Source organism: Chanos chanos, chromosome 1 (assembly GCF_902362185.1).
Source record: "Chanos chanos chromosome 1, fChaCha1.1, whole genome shotgun sequence".
NCBI classification, from domain to species: Eukaryota; Metazoa; Chordata; class Actinopteri; order Gonorynchiformes; family Chanidae; genus Chanos; species Chanos chanos.
The window spans coordinates 25,240,934-25,262,210 of NC_044495.1; the positions used below are offsets into that span (position 1 = coordinate 25,240,934).

At 41.7% G+C, this 21,277-nt stretch overlaps 1 protein-coding gene across 4 annotated transcripts in view; it reads left to right on the plus strand.

The window, feature by feature from the left end:
- The first annotated feature begins 353 nt into the window (after window positions 1–353).
- The window catches only part of flncb (filamin C, gamma b (actin binding protein 280)), a 45,391-nt gene continuing 24,467 nt past the window's right edge, over window positions 354–21,277 (plus strand). For 2 of the 4 annotated variants that reach the window (XM_030767120.1, XM_030767127.1), the window contains exons 1-4: window positions 441–732; window positions 14,936–15,184; window positions 18,225–18,322; window positions 20,885–21,035. In XM_030767120.1, the coding sequence (XP_030622980.1) occupies window positions 441–732; window positions 14,936–15,184; window positions 18,225–18,322; window positions 20,885–21,035 (790 nt within the window). Of the gene's footprint in view, window positions 733–14,935; window positions 15,185–18,224; window positions 18,323–20,884; window positions 21,036–21,277 lie in introns of all 4 variants that reach the window. The other 2 variants (XM_030767112.1, XM_030767136.1) reach the window with 2 other exon arrangements.

The following is a 21,277-nucleotide window of genomic DNA, read 5'->3' on the forward strand; positions in this document are numbered from 1 at the left end:
CTTCATGTGAGTCAAATTGTACATGAAGAAGCAACTATCACATTTCTCAGACTCTGTTTACATGCACTGAAGGTGAAGGCCATTCACGCTGGCAACGAAAATCTGATTCTTTCATTCATTGTTGATCTGAAAGAGCGGTCTTCGTCGACTCCCTTGGTCTTCGTCGCAAGAGCGCTGCAAATCTCTCATATTCTCTCTCTCTCTCTTTTTTGAAGAACTCCCAACTTTTAAACTTTTTTTCCTCACAGCGAGTGCGCACGCCTGGCACTGCCCCACTCCCCCGCGTGTAGTAAAATTTCTCACACTGGCCTCACTGATTGCTGTATAAAAAGGCGGCACACAAAACCAAAAACATGATGAGCAATAATACATACTACGATCAGACACCGCCGCCACAATATTACCAGGGCACTGACAACGGTGAAGACGGCGAAGAGGAGATGCCGGCTACAGAGAAGGACCTTGCTGAAGATGCGCCCTGGAAAAAGATCCAACAGAACACGTTCACCAGGTGGTGTAACGAACACCTGAAATGCATCAACAAACGAATCAACGACCTACAAAAGGACCTGAGCGACGGGCTTAAACTCATAGGACTTCTGGAAGTTTTGAGCCAAAAGAAAATGTACAGAAAGTATCACGCCAGACCCAATTTCAGGCAAATGAAACTGGAGAATGTGTCTGTCGCGTTGGAATTCCTCGAGCGAGAGCATATCAAACTGGTGTCAATAGGTAAGTGTCATCGGTTGATGTGCATTTTAGAAACATTAAGAAATACGATGTTATTCAATGGCTGGTGAGTTTTTCCGCTCCTGTCGGTAGTGAATTCTAGGGATAAAGAATCTGGGTAGGGGGCGTCTTTGGGTCAGGCGTTCCGGTGAAAGGAATACGTACTTCTGATAGCCATACATTAAACACTGAATAAATGCAGTTGTAGAGTTCTAGCTCAGTTTTACAACGAAATGACAATTGAACGTGTTCAAAATGCGACTAATCTTCCGATTCCTTTTCACGATTACTTCAAAAAACAAAACCCCGTTACGTCATTTGCTATGTTCTATTTTCTTACCTCAAAAGTTAATTCAGATTGCTGCTGATGATGACTGAGGGTGCATGACTGACTAACTGGCTGTGCAAGATGTGACTGGGTCTGAGTGAGGTTTTTTTTTTTGAGTATAGGATAAGATTCTTTAAACCCTTTGTGTCTGTAGCCTTTAAATGTAGTTTTTGAAAACAACGCTCTTATCGTTCTTTCACTCCACTACACAGTCCGTCAGTTGATATCAATTGTAAAAGTGTCGTGGATTGTGCCTTCTAATTAACTTAGTGTCTGATGTCTTTGATCTGCTTGAAGCGGGCAGTGGGGGTGTAGCATTCTGTTCTGCATGTCCTCATTCGAAATCAGAATAATTTGCCATGTTATATTTAGAGTGATGGAATATCTGAATGTACAGGTTCAAATAATGGACTCATCAGATATTCAAATAAAAGGTATCCACTCGGATTATAGTTAACAATTTACAGTAATCACAATTTGCAAAGTAGGTTATAACTTTTTTCCAACAGTTGAACAGTATTGTGGTTTATTGTCCATATAGTGCAGAATTGCAATGGTTTCTGTTAAAACCAGTTTGAAATGTCCAATGTGTGTGTGTGTGTGTGTGTGTGTGTGTGTGTGTGTGTGTGTGTGTGTGTGTGTGTGTGTATCTGAAACCAACACATAATCAGCAGTAATATAGATTTAGAATGTTGGCCAAATTGGGGAACCGCTGCAGTCTTGAAATAACAATGGATTCATGCTTAGCAGTGACCAAGGGTGAGCCCATGAAAACTGTGGGCATTTTACTCAGAGAGTTTGTCTGATGTCTTCAATGAGAGGCTGATGTATGCACTTTGATACTTTTTAAGACCATTGCTTTTTTTTTTTTTTAAGAGTACAGCGGGTATTGTGGCCACTCGGTGTAGGCTGTAGTGTTCTCTTCTGACACAGTTTTGGTTGTCTTTTGGGGATGTTGCAATAGATGAATTCTTTGCAGTGACTGAATTACAAAGCATTTGGTTCGATTGTTTCCAATGATGTCACTTTCAAAAAATACTGTAAAAAATATCCAGTTAGATGATCTGCATAATGCCATTCAATTTGGCATTATTAAGAATGCTAGCATCTGTTCATGACTGACTGTGTTGCTGTAGTCATGAGCCTGTATAGTGTGTTGAACTGGAGAGGCAGGAAACTGTTATGGCTGGTTGATTTGTAGGGCTGTAAGCAGGGTGTGATCTGAGTGGAATGTATCAGTGGAGAATGTGGCCTACAATAATCAAACACACAGAGGATTCTCTCTGAATAACTCAACACGCTTCAAGCTCCCATCAGTGAGAGGGGAGAGGCTGAACTCTACTGTGGGCGTGGGTTGTGAGAGAGGGAGAGGAGAAAAGAGAGAGGTTTTTTTCAGTCACTGTCACACTGTCATTAGTGTCACAAGTCTAGGTCTTTTGACATGAAATGTCAAATAGCAAGAAAACGAAGAAAGTTAGAGAGAATCAGACATAAGAAAGAGAACAACATAACAATAAGAATAAAAATAAGCAGAGCGCCATCAGAAAAAAGCTTTAAAGATAGCATGAGAACATGAAAGCTCTTCATGCTGAAAAGGTTGTTTTAGTGTTAGACACTTTTCTTAAAAATTTGAGTTGATATGACAAGATCTTAGGTCTTTGATGCTCTCAAAATACATCAGAATGTAAGATGAATCAGCAGACACAGACATATTAGAGATGTGTGACTGGCTAGCTTGGCTGACATTGGCAATAAGATGGATCTTTCCAGAAGTGCACCCACCATGGCTCTGCGTGTCATGTGACAGTGGAGTAGGAATACCTCCTGGACCCCCCTCTCTCACACACACACACACACACACACAGGAGAGGGGCTGTCATAGGAGACTCTGCAGAGTGAACTGGAAATGACTGTGTCACATGGAAGTTGGCTTGCCATCCCAACAGGAAATACCACCTACCCCACAATGTTGGTTTGCCCAATTCTTGTCCTGATATACATATACATGCAGACTTACATGTATCCCTGTGCATACAGGTATATCCACGACCCCAACATCAGAACAGGATTTGCAAGCTCTGGTTGTGGGAAGATTTTGGCCTGAATGATAAGGTAGTTGTTAGGTTCAGATTTTAGTCTACTCCCCTGATCCACAGAATCAATCAACTTGTAAACACACATAGCTCCATGACTTTATTTAACAAAACCATGACAAGTCCCCAGAAAGAACTGGTCCCTTGCTTGTTTAATTGTTTTTGGTCAATGGATATGCAAATTAAGTGTATTGAGAATAAGCTGACAGTGGGTGTGGTAAGGAGGTTGGGAGACCTGCATTACCCATAGTATTGTGATTGATGGACAGACAGCTGGGCTCTGGGCTCAGTCCAGTAACAGGTGCTTTAAATAGACTCAGTGGTCTTCATAGGGGCAAGGAGAGGGGGCCAGGATAGAGTCAGGCAGCGAGAGAGAGAGAAAGAGAGAGAGACTGGTGAACAGTGTGAGTAAAAGAGAGGGAGAGAGGTCACTTGGGGAGTAACTTAGGGAAAGAAGTGAGTCAGTGAATCAGTGAATGAGCTAATGATTATGGCTTGTGTTTTGGGGGGAGCCAAAAGGAAAAAATAGTTCTTACTTTCTCTGACTTGGTGATAAAGAAAACAGCCAGACAGTTTTGTGGTTGTGGTGGTACAATATATCTGTGTTTGTTAGGTGATTTTAAGAGGAAATGTCGAGGTATCTTGAGTATGTTAGTCATCTGTGCCCAGCATGTACCATTATCCTGACTGTGACCTTATTTCTAAGGCCAACATAGCTCATGTGATGTAGAATTTATATAGTGATATCAAAGGAAGAGAGCAGTTTCAGGACTGGATTCTGTGTTCTGTGACATGATTTTACAGATGCTGAAATCTGGAGGGAGGTGGGTTTAGTTGTATCTCAATTATACATACTCTCTAAAAATTATGCTTGCAGGCTTTGAGGGGTGCCAAGGATGGGTATTTTGACCATTTTCCTTTTGGGATTTTGTTCAGGTCTACCGTGCTTGGAGGGTATGTTTGGCCACAGGTAAAAATAAGTGTAGTGGGGTGTGAGATGTTCTTAGAGGGATGATGAATGTCAGCTGGCATTTAGAGATTTCAAAGTGCATGCAACAAGAATAACAAGCGCCATGGATTCGTTAAGCTCAGCTCCCCCCCCCCCCCCCCTCCTCTCTCTTACTTCCTCCTCCTCTCCTTGTACAACAGTGTCTCTAATTGTTACCATGTGTCTGGGCCAGTCAGTTCAGTGGAATGTTCAAGCACAGCCAGCCCACTACACACTCATACGCTACACTCACACAACACACACACACACTCCTGAGGGCCAGTGCAGATTGCTCCAATGCCTGACCAATTCTGACCCCCTCCCCTTCATCCCACACATTAATATGCCTTATAATTAACTGATTCTTTCAAACTCTGCCATCTCTTTTGGACTTCACACTGTGAGTCAGAGAAAGAGAGAGGGAGAGTTTCAGAATGGTTTCTCCAGTGTTAATGTGTTCCATGGTTTTATCAGAAGGATGTGAAGTCAACAGAATCTTGACTCTGAGGAGTATTCTAAACTTTACTGCTATTATTTACAATTTCTCTTTGTCAAGTCACCCATCATGAACCAATGTGGCACTGTGTGTAGTATCTGGACCAGACGATCAAGTTTTTGCTCAGGTTTGTAAATGCATAGATCCCAAGACTTTGAACATATCCCTTTCTCTTCCATTGCACATTTGTTGCCCTAAGTTTTGCTTTACTCAAGCATTTTTGTTGGTGAGATTTCGACGCACTGGCCATTTGTGGTCACTATAAGGTTTGATGCTATTAGTGGCCATATTCAACCATGGATAGGTGGTTGTTCCCAAAGGCTTACGAGGTGTTCTTTGTCTGTCATTGAAACCTGATGATGCAATTGGTTGTACATTTCTTCCTTTACGTAAAGAAGCTGGGGTCTTGAGCAACAGTGTTGGCATTATTAATCAGACTAGATTAAAGTTAACCAGAATCTTTGTCTCAGAGAACCTTTGTCTGAGGACATAGCATGATCCTGGTCTATTCTTAGGAGTCCTGCTGTTTTCCATAACCGTCTTGTAGCAGTTCTTTGGCTAAGTCCTGTGTCTGGTCCTAAAAGTTTGAGGAAATAGGTCATTTGTGAATGCACATAGAAAAAAATCCTTATTGTTTAATGAATGTGCTCTTTGCAGGCTGACACGATGTTTACTTTGGGTCTGAGCTGTTCTTTTCTTGCTGTCACTGTCTGGGCTCATGAGATTAGAACAGATTAATGGATGTGAACACACTAAAACATGGAACTTTTATTAGTTGGATTTACATGAGGAAGTCCTGGTTGAAGGCACAAACACATGTTGACATTTGTCAGTCAGTTCATGTAAGGAAAGATTTTGCCTCTGTTTCATATATTGTAGTTTTTACTTTCTTACCCAAGGAGGCATGCTATCTGAAGGAGAAGACCTTAGAAAGCAATACACAGTGAACATCCATTGTTTTCAGTGAAACTGAGTATTGTCTTGGCTTCTTCACAGTCGTCTGTTGTCCTCTCATGACTGTCCTCCCCCTACGCTTTTTTTCCCTTTTCCTCTTTTTCTAACTTAAGAAAAGAAGCCAGTTGTTGTTGGCTTTATTTTCCATCTGAGGTTTTTGGTTCACAGTGCAAGAAAATGCTCACCTCTGTTAACACTGCTCAGTACTCTGCTCTAATTCATTTTATCTCTGGATTCTTTCTGACTGTAAAACATTGCCGCAGAACACTGAGTGCAGATTATGAGAAATAGTAATAGACAATTTATGCATAGGTGTGTGCATAACTCTTTGGAGACTGTGTGTCACTGGAACATCCCACCCCCCATGCTGGGCGTGCAAGCAAATGTCAGAGATTAAAGGTCAGGGTGCTGGGGTCATGTTCATGACTGTCAGGGTAGCAGCAGTGACTGAGATGAAATAATCCATGGATGTCTCTAAAGTCTTATTGTGGTTTAATGTCTTTCCACTGCAAGGCTACAGTTATGGTAGTTAGAAACCAATCCAAAACCTGCCACCACCTGCGTGTATGCACGTGTTCATGAGTGTGTATTGTTGATTGGATCACATCTGGTGGAACGGAAAGGAGACTGGACAGCAGCATGACTTATGACGGTTAACAGCTGAGGAATGATGTCATGTGTTACAAGTCTTCCAAATGACAGTCACACACTTTCCCCTCATCTGTCTGTCTGTCTATCTATCTATCTGTTTATCTATCTACCTGTCTTTCTTTCTACCTGTCTGCATGTTTATGACTTAAGGTTCAGTTTTATGGCTTGTCCCCATTTCTCACTGAAAGTGTAGAGACAGACCAGCCGATACCAATGGGGTGTTCAGTGTCACCGGCATCAGATGCAGACGGCTGTCTGCAGTACAGTGATGATGTCATTAGTAGCCTGACCTCTGGTTGCCAGATTGAATGAAAACTCATCATCTTCCTCCTCTGACGTGGCAGGACTGGATCTCTTACTCCACACTTCAGTCTCTCCATCCAACAGACCCTCAGCCTTTGCCCCTGGAGACTCCTGGCCCAACAAAAAACTTTTCACAGGAGCAAATGGTAGATACCATAGTTGGTACATTTACCAGTGCAGTCATCTTAAAAAAAGACTCCAACAGTGAAGACAAGACCTTGACAGGATATACGTGTGTTTATATAGTATGTCTGTGTGGGTTGGAGGGGTTGCAGGTGACTTTCTGGCTGTATGTATGTGTGTGTGTGTGTGTGTGCGCGTGTGTGTGTGTGTGTGCGCGTGTGTGTGCGTGTGGGTGGCTGGGTGTGTGTCTGTGTAGGTGCAGAGGTGCAGTTGTGTAGGCCAGGTGTTTGGAGTAAGAATAAGTAAGAATTGGAGCAATGACCAGAGTGTATTCCAGAGTATTCCTATGGGTAAGTTATTCCATGCCCATGTGTGTTTTCTCTTCATACTGAAGCTGCCCCCTTCAGTTTTACTTTTGCTATCATTTGCTGTATTTTAATACATGCACAACAGAGGAGTGTTTTAATAAAATATGTTAAAGTGATGCCCTGTTTTAGAGGTCTTTTTGCCATTTATAGATGAGTGGATGGAAGTTTGTGTGTGTTGGTGGTGGTGTTAGTGGCAATGGTGGGGTGTTTTTATTTTTGTGTCATAGCAATATCTGTGTGGATATTTAAGTTTTAGTCTTTCCAATATCTATGCCACATCCTTGTCCCTGAATCTTCTCTGTGTTTTCTCTTCTCTTCTCTTACTGGGTCTGCTGACAGTCACATTGCCGAACTTGCTTTGTTCTGCTTTAATTCTGAATGAACTCAAGGGAACCTTATATCTCTGTGTGTGTCTAGAGTTTATGTATTTGTCTTTCTCTCTGTGTGTTTGTATGAGTTTTACTATGTGTTTTTCTCTCTTGTGGTTAAAGTTGTTGTCTTCTGTGTGCTCTGATACCCAGCCCCTCAGGCTGCACTGGGGGAGACTAGGACAAAGCCTCTTGTGTGCTGGATGGAGCTTTGGCTCTGGAGCCTGCCTGGGTAGGAGGGTTGGGGGATGGGAGGGGAGAGTCACACACCACCCAGTGGGGTTGGAGGAGGGGGTTATCTGAGTGTCTGCTAGGAATTTTGACACTTCAGTTGTTAGCTGCATGCCTGTTAGCAGCTGTGACAGCAGCTGACGTTGTTTTTTTTTTTTTCTTTTTCCTGTAGAAGCAAAAAAAAAAAAGAAAGAAAAAAAGTCTGTCTACCGAAAGCAAACAAACCTCAGAATAAGTAGTTTCACACAAAGAGTGTACATGTTAAATTTCTGTGTTCTGGCCTAACACACTCTATTCACTTCCCCTACCTCAACATAGAGGGTTTTAGGTACTCTTGAGCTGCTTCCTGGTTCTTGTTCTTTAACAAAACAAAAAAGAGAGGAAGAAAGAGAAAGTAGTCCCTTTTTTTCTTTTGTGGTTGTTCCTGTGGCTATTTTTTCTGATTTCTGAAATTCTTCAGTAGAGTCAGTAAAAATCTGAGGTTAAAACAGGAGAGTCTGTGATTGAACCCCCCTCAGACACAGACAGAATCATTACATTATTAAATTATTAATATTAAATTATTGCTTAATTTTTTGTCCCCATGGCAGTGTGTGTGTGTGTGTGTGTGTGTGTGTGTGTGTGTGTGTGTGTGTGTGTGTGTGTGCATGTGTGTGTGTGTGTGTGTTCATGCGTTAAAATAAAGACTATATTAATAAAATAGTTCATTATATCTTTTGAAGGCGGATGCTCTTTCAAATTTAGGACAGGGATTGACTGATTTCTGCGTGTCTCTATATGTGTGCAATTCAGGTCAAGCTTTATATAGCTCTTAAGGAAGAAGAGTTTGTGTTATAAAAAGCTCCGTGTTAAATGGCCCCCTGAAAGGTTTCGGTTACGTACTCAACATTTGTCCAGCTGCTCTTGCTGAACTTTGAAGCCTATTGTGCCTGTCTGTGGAATGTGACTTATCATCAGGCGGGCCAGCAGAGGCAAGCTGTGTGTCTGAGTTTGAGCGAGTGTCCATGTCCCTCTTGTCTGGAGACATCATGGGCAGGACAGCAACATTTGTTGAAGACTGAATGACTGTTGGTCATTTCTGCCCATATTTGGATAGAGCAGCTGCGATATGCCACCTGTTGAGACATAAGCACCTTCTGTGTGCATGTGTGTGGTTGAACTAAACAGTGTGTGTGTGTGCGCGTGCACACTCATTGGGGCCAAAAGTTTTAAATATCTTACGTTATGCAGAGATCCTTTTAAGAATCTCCTCCACATATTTCATGATGAACTATAAACATTTGGTCAGGGAATTGGTCTTAAAAACGCAGAACTTCTGGATGTGAGAGATGGTTGCCAAGATTTCTGTTTAGATTTTGATTTATGTTTTTCAACAAGAACAGAAGTTGATGGATGATCTGCGCTGTTTGTCCATCTCCCACTACATTTATTTTTCCCCCGTCCATGTCACAGAATGCAGTTTGTTAGCGTGATTAAAGTAGTCCATCACCTCTCTGTTAGTGCTCACAGCAGTCTGAGAGCAGCATACTCTGGCCAGTGGGGTCATATTTTATTTATCACTGGGATGATGTCATCTATAGTGGATCAGAAACACTAATTAGCTTAACTTTGCTTAACTTTGTAACATTAATTATAATGAGTGACCAGCGATCATGAAGTTGTACAATTACAAATAGTTAATATATTGGTTTTAATATGACTGAAATAATCACAGTAGCTATAGCTCACTTTTATATGAGGTAATCTGGCTTTGCATAATCTCCATACAGCACCAGTGGTGTCTTATGGCCTTTTATTTATTTGTCAGTTGTTTCTAGGTATTGTTGTTCTGTGCTTGTTTTTGCGTAAGATTTGGGCATTTGATTTGGTGAATGTGTAATTAGAGGGAGAGAGAATGTGTCTGGTTATGAAATGATCGTCACCCACCATATGATTTCACTCTGTAAGGCTTATTTAATATGCTGTAACATTTTCATCAACATTGTCATGCCTTACATGATGACTAGACTTCCTGCAGCCATATAAACTTATTAACCAGGGCATGAAATCAAAAATGTCTGGACTCAGTGTTCAGTAGCCACATAGACAGCAGGACGCTGATGTTCTGTCAGAGATGTAGTGCTTTCCTGTGTGAGGGGTTTGTGCTGTGTACAGCAGGGCAAATTGCTCTCAGTTTGTCTTAGAGTTCATGGTGGAGTAAGCTGTCTGGAACTCAGAGAGAAGAGTGCCCCTTTTATTTGTTTTATGCCCAATAGGTAATTTTTCTAAGGGATTGGTCTCTTTCTCTCTCTCTACGTCTTTCAGTCTTTGTGTGCGTGTGCGTGCGTGTGTGTGTGCGTGTGTGTGTGCGTGCGTGCGTGTGTGTCTGGGTCTGAGTTCACAGTGGAGCAGGAAAAAGTGACTCCATCGGCATATCTCTCCAGCAAAATGAGTGACTTGACAAGGAGAGTGAGAGAGTGAAAGAGTTACAGATACTCACATTTTCCACAGGATTTCCCAAGAACAAGGAAAGTGTGTCAGAGATGGAAAACACAAACACACATTCACAGTCACACACATACTCACGCCCGGGCAAGTGTCAAATATTTGTTAGAGCATGGGCCCAATGGGAGAAGACCACTACAGCTGCTTCTCTGTATCCCTTCATCCTGCTAGGGCTGTGTTCTCAGTCTATACCAAAGTAATTATCACACACACACACATGCACACACACATTAGGTCACTGTGGAAGAGGATGGCCCTTGTTTATGTGTCTGTGTGAATGTTCCCTCTGCAGACCTTCATATCAGATAACAAGACATTTATCACTGCAAAGCCAGTGCTGGGATCCCCCTGCTCTCTCTCTCTCTCTCTCTCTCTCTCTCTCTCTCAGAGCTGCTGTCCATTGGCTATTCATCTTGTAACAGCCATAGCACTGTACCTCATTAGTGTGTTCAGTAGTCATGTGTTTCTCTGTTTGCCTATTCGGACATCAGTGCAGCTTGCGCAGTGTCTCTGTGACATCACATATGTACTCTGTACTTTTCTCTGCCTTGCTTTAAAAAAACTTGAAAACGGATTTTTAAAAACATTGAAAATGAGCTACTTAGTCATTTATTTAAATCTGTTTTGCTCATTATTTATATACTTTATTTATTATTTATGATGTGGTAATTCACAATGCTGAAGAATGTTTTTCAAAGTGTGGCAATTTTTATGCCAGGTTATGTGTAGAGATGAACTTTTATCATGTAGACGTTACACTATGCTTTATTTTTTCAGATGGTGAAATAATAAATGTGAATGTTGCCATAAGACTTGTAGGTAATTCCCCTAAGAGATGGCTGGATCGTATTTCTCAAACAGATCTGGGTATTTGATTTCCAGACATAAGTTGAATTTATTGCACTTACTGTAGCCAATGCTGGAATGGCCAGTAAAGTTCAGAGCACAGATTCAGTTTATATCCAGAGGATATAAACAAGCCCCCAAGGCTCATATGGTGTGTGTGTATATGTGTGTGTGTGTGTGTTGTACCTGAGTCAGACTGGTGATTGTTACAGTGAGTGCTTGCTGTACACTTTTGTCTAATCATCAGCTCCCTTTAAGAATGCTTTACCCTACATGTTGGCTTCATGTTGTTTTTTCTTATTTAATGATCTCATGCTGTATTTCTTGTATGTCTCTCTCTCTGTCTCTCTCTGTCTCTCTCTCCTGAACCATACACAATCATCACTATTTATACAACATTGTTGACATTGTTTGAAAGATCATGCTCTATATCACTGACTCGTGTAAGAATCTTGTTGCTGATGTTTGTGAGCTCATGTTGTAACTCCTGGAAACCAAACAAACATCAAGCATTATCATCTCCAGGGAAGAGCTGTCCTGAGCTATTAAGGTTTCCTAGCTCTGCAGTGGAGAGGGCCTAACAATGGCAAGTCAATACAATGATCACTTTGTCCAAGACACAAACACTCTCACACACACATGCTGCCCAGTCCTGTTCCTTCCAGGCTGGAGAATATGTGTAGCACTGAAAATGCTGAAACGAGGTCTTTGTGTCTGAAAACCGTACCCCCAAATCAGGCAGAGACAGACAGTGAGGAGGAGAAAAAAGAAGGAAGGAGATTAACCCTCCCTCTTGAGTGATCCTGAAGAACTGCTCTACTAAGCAGTGCTCTTTCCACTGTGTTTCTGGAGAGCTCTTTGTTTTGTGCGTTGTGCTGTCTCGTCTGCACAGTGTCTGTGTGAAGATTTGCTGATCTTACCTGCCCACTTCTGACACAGCCTCAGTAGTCTGCTGACACCCACTGACTGATTTAGTTGGAATGTGTTCACTTTTAACACACTTGGTCTGCCATAGTCACTCTGTCTATACTCTACCCAACTTTTTAGAGGAAAAGGTAAAAAAACCAAACCAAAGCACCTTTCTTTTTCCTAAACAACCCTCTCTCTTTTGAGATTCTGTCCTATTCCTCACATCTTTTCAATCTCTCATGTCCTTAAATCCAGGTGTCTCATTATCTTAAGCTGTTACTTATTCATTTGCCAGTGCAGGTCATCCAAGTGGGGTGGAATTCCAGAGGGGTATTATCAATGCTTGCCTCAGTGTCAGACTGTCTGTTTGTTTGCAATTTCAGCCTATTACACATGCTGGAAGGAAACACTTAGGTTTGATGACATTTATTAAGTGCATTTGTGCCCAGCTGTTTCACTGTGTAACAGAATGTACTCTATTTTTGTGTGCGTGTGTGTGTGTGTGTGTGTGTGTGTGTGTGTCTGTGTGTGTGTGTGTGTGTGAGCTGTGAAGTGCACACACCGCTCTTTGAAGAAAAGGTAAAACAGGTGGAAAAATAGCATCTAATCCTGTTGTGTATGGTTGCATTTACATTTATTACAGTTTTGCTTGTTGTAGTACAGCTGTTTTGTTTCCATAGAGGGTTAGTGTGAGTAAGTCTGTTTGCTTGCTAAGTGTACCACTGTAGCACTTTACTTTGAGCTGGCTTACAGTCTCATATTGTATACTGTATGCATGCCTCACTTTACTGAATGAAAGGAGACATGTGACACCCATCCTTTCTCCCTAACCCCCCCCCCCCCCCCCCTTTCTCTAACTCCCACCCCCCAACTCTTTCCCTCGGGTCCTAAAACAGCTCACATTAACTATAGCCTTAAATCTAAATGCCATATCCCTCCCATTCCTCTGTGCTGAGTTTGACTCTTCAGCAAAGTGCTGTAAAACGCCTCGGTAAATTCCTCACTGTGCCTTCAGAAGGCCCTGATCTTACCAAATACCAAATAGCCACACTGTTTCCCCAAAGGACTAAGACAATATCAGGAGCACTGTACAGAAACAACATGCTGAGGGTTCTCCACAGCAGGACGTGTGTGGAGAACTTGTATATGGAACATGGTAAACAGGAAACACAGCCAGCTGGATACTGAAAAGAGAAGAGGAAGATTGGGATGGTTCAGGAGAGCTTTTCTGGGGGTAGGAGGTAGAGCTGAAGTATGTCTCCTGCAGAGGAGTGTTGTCTGGTCTGGCAGTGATATTAGATCGGCGTGATTTGAGTGTATTGTGCGTAGGCTTGGAGGCCACTGAGGTGTTTTCTATAAACAGTTCCAGTAGCAGTAGAAGTGAAGTGTAGCCTGTCAGCATCCTGGTTTAGGGGTGTGTGTGTGTGTGTGTGTGTGTGTGTTTTATTTAAACTGACCTCATTTCATGAAGGCAGGCTTAAATGACATCAGTCCTTGGGCTCCACTCAGCTCTGTCCAGCCTTGTTCATCTTCTGCTGCTCGTGGTTGAACTCAGGCAGCCAAGATGAGGCTACAGTCCACACACACACACACACTGCAACAGAACCTCTCTGTGTGAGGTCACTATAGCTCAGTAAGTCTGTCAGCTCTTTAAAACAGCACAGACACTGATCAAACATCACTATAAATGTATGTGTATGTATTTTATTTTAGCATTGCTGATGAATTGAGAGAAGCGGATCTGACATTCTTAACTCATAATCACCCCCGGAGAGATAGTTGTTTGTATTTTCTTTGCAAAAATGGGCAGAGAAGTGCTGTGCCTTGGTAAATGAGAGACAAATCATGATGAAGAAGACATTTGAATACATGCTCACACATACACATAGTCACACAAACACACATATATGTACACACACACACACACACACACACATATGTAAGTACAGACATAAATGGATACTGCTCAGGCCAGCAGGGTACTGAGGAATTAGTGAAAAATAAACACAGATGTTCCTCCAGAGGACAACCAAGATTTGCTCCCCAGGAGGATCCTGCTCTGTTGTTTTATGAAAGCAAATTTGTTGCCTCCGAAAAGTGCTGATTCAGCTGCTTGGGCACTTGGTTTCTAAGTTTGCTAAGTTTTCTAAGTGTGTGTGTGTGTGTGTGTGTGTGTGTGTGTGTGTGTGTGTGTGGGAGAGAGAGAGAGAGAGAGAGAGAGAGAGAGAGAGAGAGAGTGCAACTCTTGCATTACTGGTTCATGTCCTAGTAATTCTAATAATATGAGTTTGACTCCTTTGGTTCTGCTATCACATTCATATAAATTATGCCAGCATTTGGACATATCCTGTATTTTCTCTTATTTAGGATGCAGAACTGCTTTATTTTGTATTTCCTACTGTGAATCTGCATTCATGACTATGAATGATAATTATCTTGTGTAATCATACAGTGAGTGGTTGTGTGTGTCTATGTTTCTATCACCACCTTTGTATATAAAAGATGTGAAACCATTTTACTGTTCACCATTCGGTTCATATATTGGTTTTTGGGCCACAGTTTAGTATGTATCAGGGTTTGGCTTGATAGAAAATTGAACCAACTTAAAAATAACGTTTTTTCTTTTTTTTTATTTTAAACATGCACAAATTTAAAGCAAACAAACAAATTTAATAGAAAACAGCAACATACCTCCTAAAAAAAGAGAGAATAAAAGAAAACTTATCTTCCATGCATCTACTTTAAGATCTTTCCCTTTGGAAATGAGTGCAAGAAAGTTATTTAAAGGCTTTTCTTCATGACAGTGAGTGGAAGCAATCTAAACTAATCAGTATGTTTTAAGGTTCTTCAGCCGAAAATAACTCCAAACTCATGACAACTATAAAACGATAAACAGAAGTTCCTGCCATTTTCAGATTGATGCGTGGCTACTTTGATGTGTGTGTGTGTGTGTGTGTGTGTGTGTGTGTCTGTGTGTGTATGTGCTTCTGTGAGAAGTTTTACGAGTTTTATAACATACAGAATGATTTTCTTTTTCTGTTACTGTCTCCACGTGTCTCCATAGACAGTAAAGCTATAGTGGATGGGAACCTGAAGCTGATCCTGGGCCTCATATGGACTCTCATTCTTCATTACTCCATCTCCATGCCTATGTGGGAAGATGAGGATGATGAAGATGCAAAAAAGCTCACTCCTAAGCAGCGCCTTCTGGGCTGGATCCAGAACAAAGTTCCTCAGCTGCCCATCAATAACTTCCACCGTGACTGGAGGGACGGCAAGGCTCTGGGAGCCCTGGTGGACAACTGTGCACCTGGTGAGTGTTGACCGTCCGGAACCCCGGAACCTTCCGATGTATTCACAGACTTAACAAGGCCAATATGCTGTCCTAAGACGACAATCTCAGTCAGTAACTGTTCTGTGAAAATTACTTGGGCTTCTCTACCTCCCACCTAGAGTGTGTGTGTGTGTGTGTGTGTGTGTGTGTGTGTGTGTATATATATATATATATATATATATATATATATATATATATATATATATATATAACTGCCTTATATATATATACACACACATATATAAGGCAGTTGCATCACACTGAATCACATTCTTTTGAGGTTGCAGTGCACAGACTACAGCTTGTGAACAGTTCATGACTGAGTTTAGGTCAGACCTCTGGGATGTGAAGTCCCCCACAGACAGGAGAAAAGCTGTAGGATTGATTCTCTGTTTCGGTCAATCGCAGGGTGGTCTACTGATTGCTGGAATTGTAATTTAGGACATATGACTTCACTCCGGAAAACCCTGACCACCGAGTAAATGAAGACCAAAGAGAGAGATAGACAAAGAATGACTTTAAAACAAGTCTGCTTGCTGCTATACAGTGGCTCATAAATCTAATCCAAATAGGTCAGGAAAGGATAAAAACATGGGAAGACCACAAGTTGAAGTGGTTCTGTGTTGAAACAGACTGTCTCTGTGTGCGTATGTGCGTGAGCGTGTGAGCGTGAGCACGTGTGCCCTCCCCTGGCTGTGTTGTAATCAAATGGAGCCTTTTAGTCATTACTGTCCCATCAGGTTGAGAGAAGCAGGCCAACACATTGACATTTTGAGATACTGAAACAGAGAAAGAACACTGTTCATACTTCCAGGAGGCCTTAGGCTGGCACGGTCCCAGACTGGAGCCATATGGGACAGCCGTGCCTCACTTGAGTGGCCTCCTCTGGCACCAGTATCGGAAACCCAAATCCAGATCTGTGTCTCAGTTCTTCAGTCAATCAGCCAGCAGTGTGAACGTGTGGAGAACTTCTGCTTTGATCCAGCAAAGAGAGACATGCAGAGAGAATAGCATTAAGGACCACAGAACGATTTGACTGAGTAGACATTTATCTCATCCAACACAGGTCTGAAAAACACAGTTTGATTTATCAGAACATTAAGGGTACAGATGTTTTGTTACTGAAAACCATGAAGTGTTTCCCAGTTCATTTTTTTCAGACCGTAATGTAATCAACATGGGGATTCTAGGCCAGTTGTAACACACTTGATTCAAGTCATCATTTGATTATCAAGCCCTTGATTAGTTATATTAGGTGTGTTTGTGTTGGGCCAAAGTTAGGAAAGCAGAGTGGGCCTCAGGTTTGGAAAACATTGACATAAAAAAAAAATTAAAATGTGTTTTCATGTTGTTTTAGGTGTTTGTTCTTGTGTGCTGTTAGAGGCCGTTAACCACTTGTCATTACAGTTTGAAAATGCTCCCCAATTGAACACTGAGGGCCTTTTCCTAAGTTTGTTTGCTTGGGCGGGTTTATTTATTTGTATGCTGTGTTTACTGGTGTTGAGTTGTGTGGGAGTTTAAGTAAGTGTGTGTGGATGCAACAGGAAACTGAGGAGTGTATTAGAGAGAGGTTAATAAGCTGAGGCAAATAAACACACAATGGTTTGATTGTCTTTGGGGAGGGGAGGGGGGGGGGTTGTTTAATTAACTCAAAGGGGAAGCAGTACACAGTTGCTGTGTGTGTGTGTATGGGTGTGTGTGTGTGTGTGTGTGTGCGTATGTGCACCTGAGTAAGTGTGTGTAAAGTGGAATAATCGAGACTTAGAATGCTCTACCATGCTCTATTGTGTTTTATATACCCAGTCTTTCTTTCAGTCGGAATAAGTAGTTGAGTTAGTAGGCTCATGTTTGACAGATAGCTGCTGGAGTCAAGACTGATGAAAGAGGCAAGTGATAGGGTATGTGTGTGGGTGCGTGAATCTGTGTGTTGAAGAAGAAATGTTTGTGTGTGCTTGGAGCGTTTGCTTGCATTATGTATGTGCATTGTGTATTTGTGTGGTTTACATGTGTATGTAGTGTGTGTTAATAGGTCCAGCCTGAAATGTAGTGCCTGGTTAACAAGCCACAGGTTTCTCCTGCAGCAGTATAAAAAGTGTCAGTGGAGAGCACAGCAAGGACAGATAAGTGAAAACACATGCCATAGCCTGCATTTCCTGCCAAAACACTTCTCCTTTTACTCTGCTGTGTGTGTGTGTGTGTGTGTGTGTGTGTGTGTGTGTGCGCTTGCTCATATGTGCACTTGTGTGTAGGTGTGTGTGTGTGTGTGTGTGTGTGTATGTGTGTGTATGTGTGTGTGTGTCTGTGTCTGAGTTATGTGTGTGTAGAGGAGAATAATCAAGACCTAGTATTATGTCAGCTGTGTGTTGACACAAGACATAAACAGCAGAATTGAAATTTGGCAAGGATCACTGAATTTAGCCATATTCTGTGGAACATTCCGTGGAGGTGGTGAAGCACGTTCTTGCCGTGTCGATACCTAGAAAAAGTTTATATCAGTGCTGGCAAGAGTCAGCGGGCCCTTAAAGATCACCATGACTGTTAGAGCTCACTGCCCAAATGCTGTGGGACACTGGAACAGAAAAATGGATTTGATACTAGATGTTGGCAGCAGTAGTGAGGCTTATGGTGCTAAGGAGTGTACTCCAGTTTCATATGATTTGAAACTCTCACCCTGACTCGATGTCTCCTAACAGCTAACAGCTAACCTAACAGCTCTGTTTTCATACTGTCCCACACAGCAGTTAATGTTTTCTCAAGGAAGTCATGTTGTGCCATGAGAGAGCAAATCAGATGAAGGAAAATGGGAAAAATAATTGGGAACGTAGGAAAGAGCTCACATGAACTATGTAATCCTGGTGTCAGTTTTAATAATAATAATAATAATAATAATAGTATAATATTAGCCAAGATGCTGTTGTGCAATGTGTTTTCTTTTCTGTTGGACTTGGAGTACACAGTTGAATCAATAGCATGATGCAATGATTCTGACTCTTTGTGCATCTCTGTATCCGTCACACAGGTTTGTGTCCTGACTGGGAGACATGGGACCCCAGTCAGCCTGTGGAGAATGCCAGAGAGGCCATGCAACAGGCTGATGACTGGTTAGGTGTGCCTCAGGTAAGTAGCTCTCACATTGTCTTGCCCTGACGTTGTCTTATCTTGCACTGGACACATTTAGTTTCACCTTGTTCCCTCTGGTTTTCAAGTGAAAACACGGGACAGAATAGCCAACAATCCAACTTTACATTGTAGTCCTCTGAAATTAGAAGAGTTTTGAGCTTTGTCTTGGCCTGCCTATGCAGGTTAACAAGGAGGGAAAATTCTGTCATTTCAGCCCTGTCAGAACATTAGTGTTTTAGCCAGCTCCTCTCCCCTGCCACTGTTCCACTCACTTTGAGCTTGTAGTTTGTCACTTTCTAGTTTGTAATGACAGCCTGTTTTCTTCACAGCAATGTAGTGGATAGGGCTTTGCTGCAGTGGGGGATGTTGTGTGCTTTATGTAGTTGGGCAGAAGTGTTTGTGGTCAGTGTTGGAGGTGGGGGAATGTGGGGAGTTTATTAATGGATGGTGAGGTAGGCTGGCTTGCCTCACATCCAGGGTTCAGGTTCACTGCTACTGCTAAGAAGACCAAAACAACAGTTCTCTCATTATCCACAAATGATTCCCTTGATAGGAGACAAGACTGTACTTGGAAAACATTGTAAGGAATTAAAAGTTCCAAGAAGGAAAATATGATCTCTCTCTCTCTCTCTCTCTCTCTCTCTCTCTCTCTCTCTCTCTCTCTCTCTCTGACTCTCTCTCATTCTCTTTCTATTTGTGAGTGTGAGAGTGCTGTCCTTATTAAAAGCTCAAGGCACCCACTAAAACAGACATTTTGGTCTTAGTCACATTCATTATTCACCCATTCATTCAAATGCCCTTGCATTTCTGAGGTAATGACATAGACAGGAGCTACCCCAAACTACCGCTTGCCACTGAAAAATCAGTTTTGAACTAGCCATGAAAAATAGTCCACAATATCGATGGTGTGGATTAGTAGGATTGTAGAGTTTAGAGCCTCAAGGATTTGGTTCATCTTTGTACGGTTGATCTGACTTACATTTTCGGAAGACGTGTATGTTAGCCAGAAGTTGTGACTATTTTTTCTGTGTGTAAAAGTGTGTTAATTCATGGCAGTCAGTTCTAATAAGTTCGTTGCTGCTTTCCTTGTATATATCTTCATATCATAGTAAGGCAAATATACAGGGGGAAGAATGCACACAGGACTTGTACACTGATTCCAAAAGCATAAATATATTCATACATATAGCTGTGTCTGTCTCGATTTCAAATGAATGAATTTGAGTCTTTGTCACATTTACTTGAATACACAATCACATGGGCATGCATAAGGTCTGAGTTCACTTTTGGGTCATGACCTCAGAAACCTGTTATCACTCCATGTATATGCCTCATTTCACATCAGCACATCTGATTTGACTGGTTACTTTAGATGCATGAAAACTATGCCTGACTGTGTGAAGGTGGACATGTGATAAAGTGTGTGTGTGTGTGTGTGTGTGTGTGTGTGTGTGTGTGTAAGTGTGTACATACGTATATATGTTTGTATGTATGTATGTATGTATGTATGTATTTGTGTGTGTGTGTGTATTTATGTATGTATGTAGGCCATGAGAGAGAGAAAGAGAGATTGCATTTCAAGAATGCTTTGGTCTATAAGTCACCTCCTTGATGGGGGAGTCTTAATTTGGTGGGTTTGGTGACAGGGGCAGTCTTTCTCCCTGTAGCTGTTCTAAATACCGTCCAGTGCTATTTCCAGATGCCCCTTATCCCTGTGACGAAGGGGTAAATATAGCAGGACACTTGAGCAGTGCAGTGTGAATGAGAGAGAACCATGAGACAGAGGAGTGTGTAGTAGCTTTCATATGTAAAGAGGAAATTGATCACGGTTTATCACTACAATGAAAATAATAATCCCTTTTTCTTTTCTGTTATGTGCACCAGACATAATCTATGGCAACTATGTTCACTATGGATACTCATTTTGAGAACTGTAATTTAAAAAATATGTACTCAGATCTCTGACAGTCATTCAGACGAACCAATCATGTCATCCCTTAAGCATGAGCATGCAGTGTGGTGTGTGTGTGTGTGTGTGTGTGTGTGTGTTCATGTTAAAACAGCAAGTCTGTTTCAACACCTGTCATTCAGTAAGCCATAATGACAGACGGCAGTCTAGGCAGCTATCTGAGTTGAACCTTTTTGTAATGACCTGCTCACATGTAGGCCAGATGGCAACAGACTTCATCCTCTCAGAATTTCACGTTTTCCTCTTTTCCCTTGAAAAATGACTCAATTAGTTTCCTGTGGATTATACTCTCCATTTTTGATCTTCAGCTCATTTCCTTATCAGTAATGGGAAATGCAGAAAAGCTGCTATTGATGTGGTTTCATAAATTTCTGAGTCATTTCGTCTAATATTTTTATCACAATTACCCATGAAAGGAAGACTTATTTGTACACTAAAATTGCTTATTAAATGTTTCCTTTTTGATACACTTATCTGAATTTAAACATTTCTAGGAGCATATCAATGATACATAAATATTGTTGTTTAAATTGGGAATATGCAATACATGTCTGATCTCTGAGTTTACCATTTGTGTTCTTGTTGTGTAGGTAATTGCTCCAGAGGAGATTGTGGACCCGAATGTGGACGAACACTCTGTAATGACGTACCTGTCCCAGTTCCCCAAAGCCAAACTCAAACCTGGTGCCCCACTCCGCCCCAAAACCCTGCACCCCAAGAAAGCGAAGGCCTATGGACCAGGTGAGTGAGGACTACCTGTTATATTATTAATCTCATATTAGATCAGATTGTTTGTAGATCTGATTTATTCCTTTTAACAGGGTGCCTTTGCAATTTTATTCTCGTATGAAAGGAGCATTCATGCTTGCTTTCTCCCTAGTTTTTTATGGGACATCTATAGGGGAGTTTATTAACGGATGGTGAAGTATGCTGACGTGTGTCACGTCCACAGTTCAGGTTCACTGATACTGCTAAGAGGACCA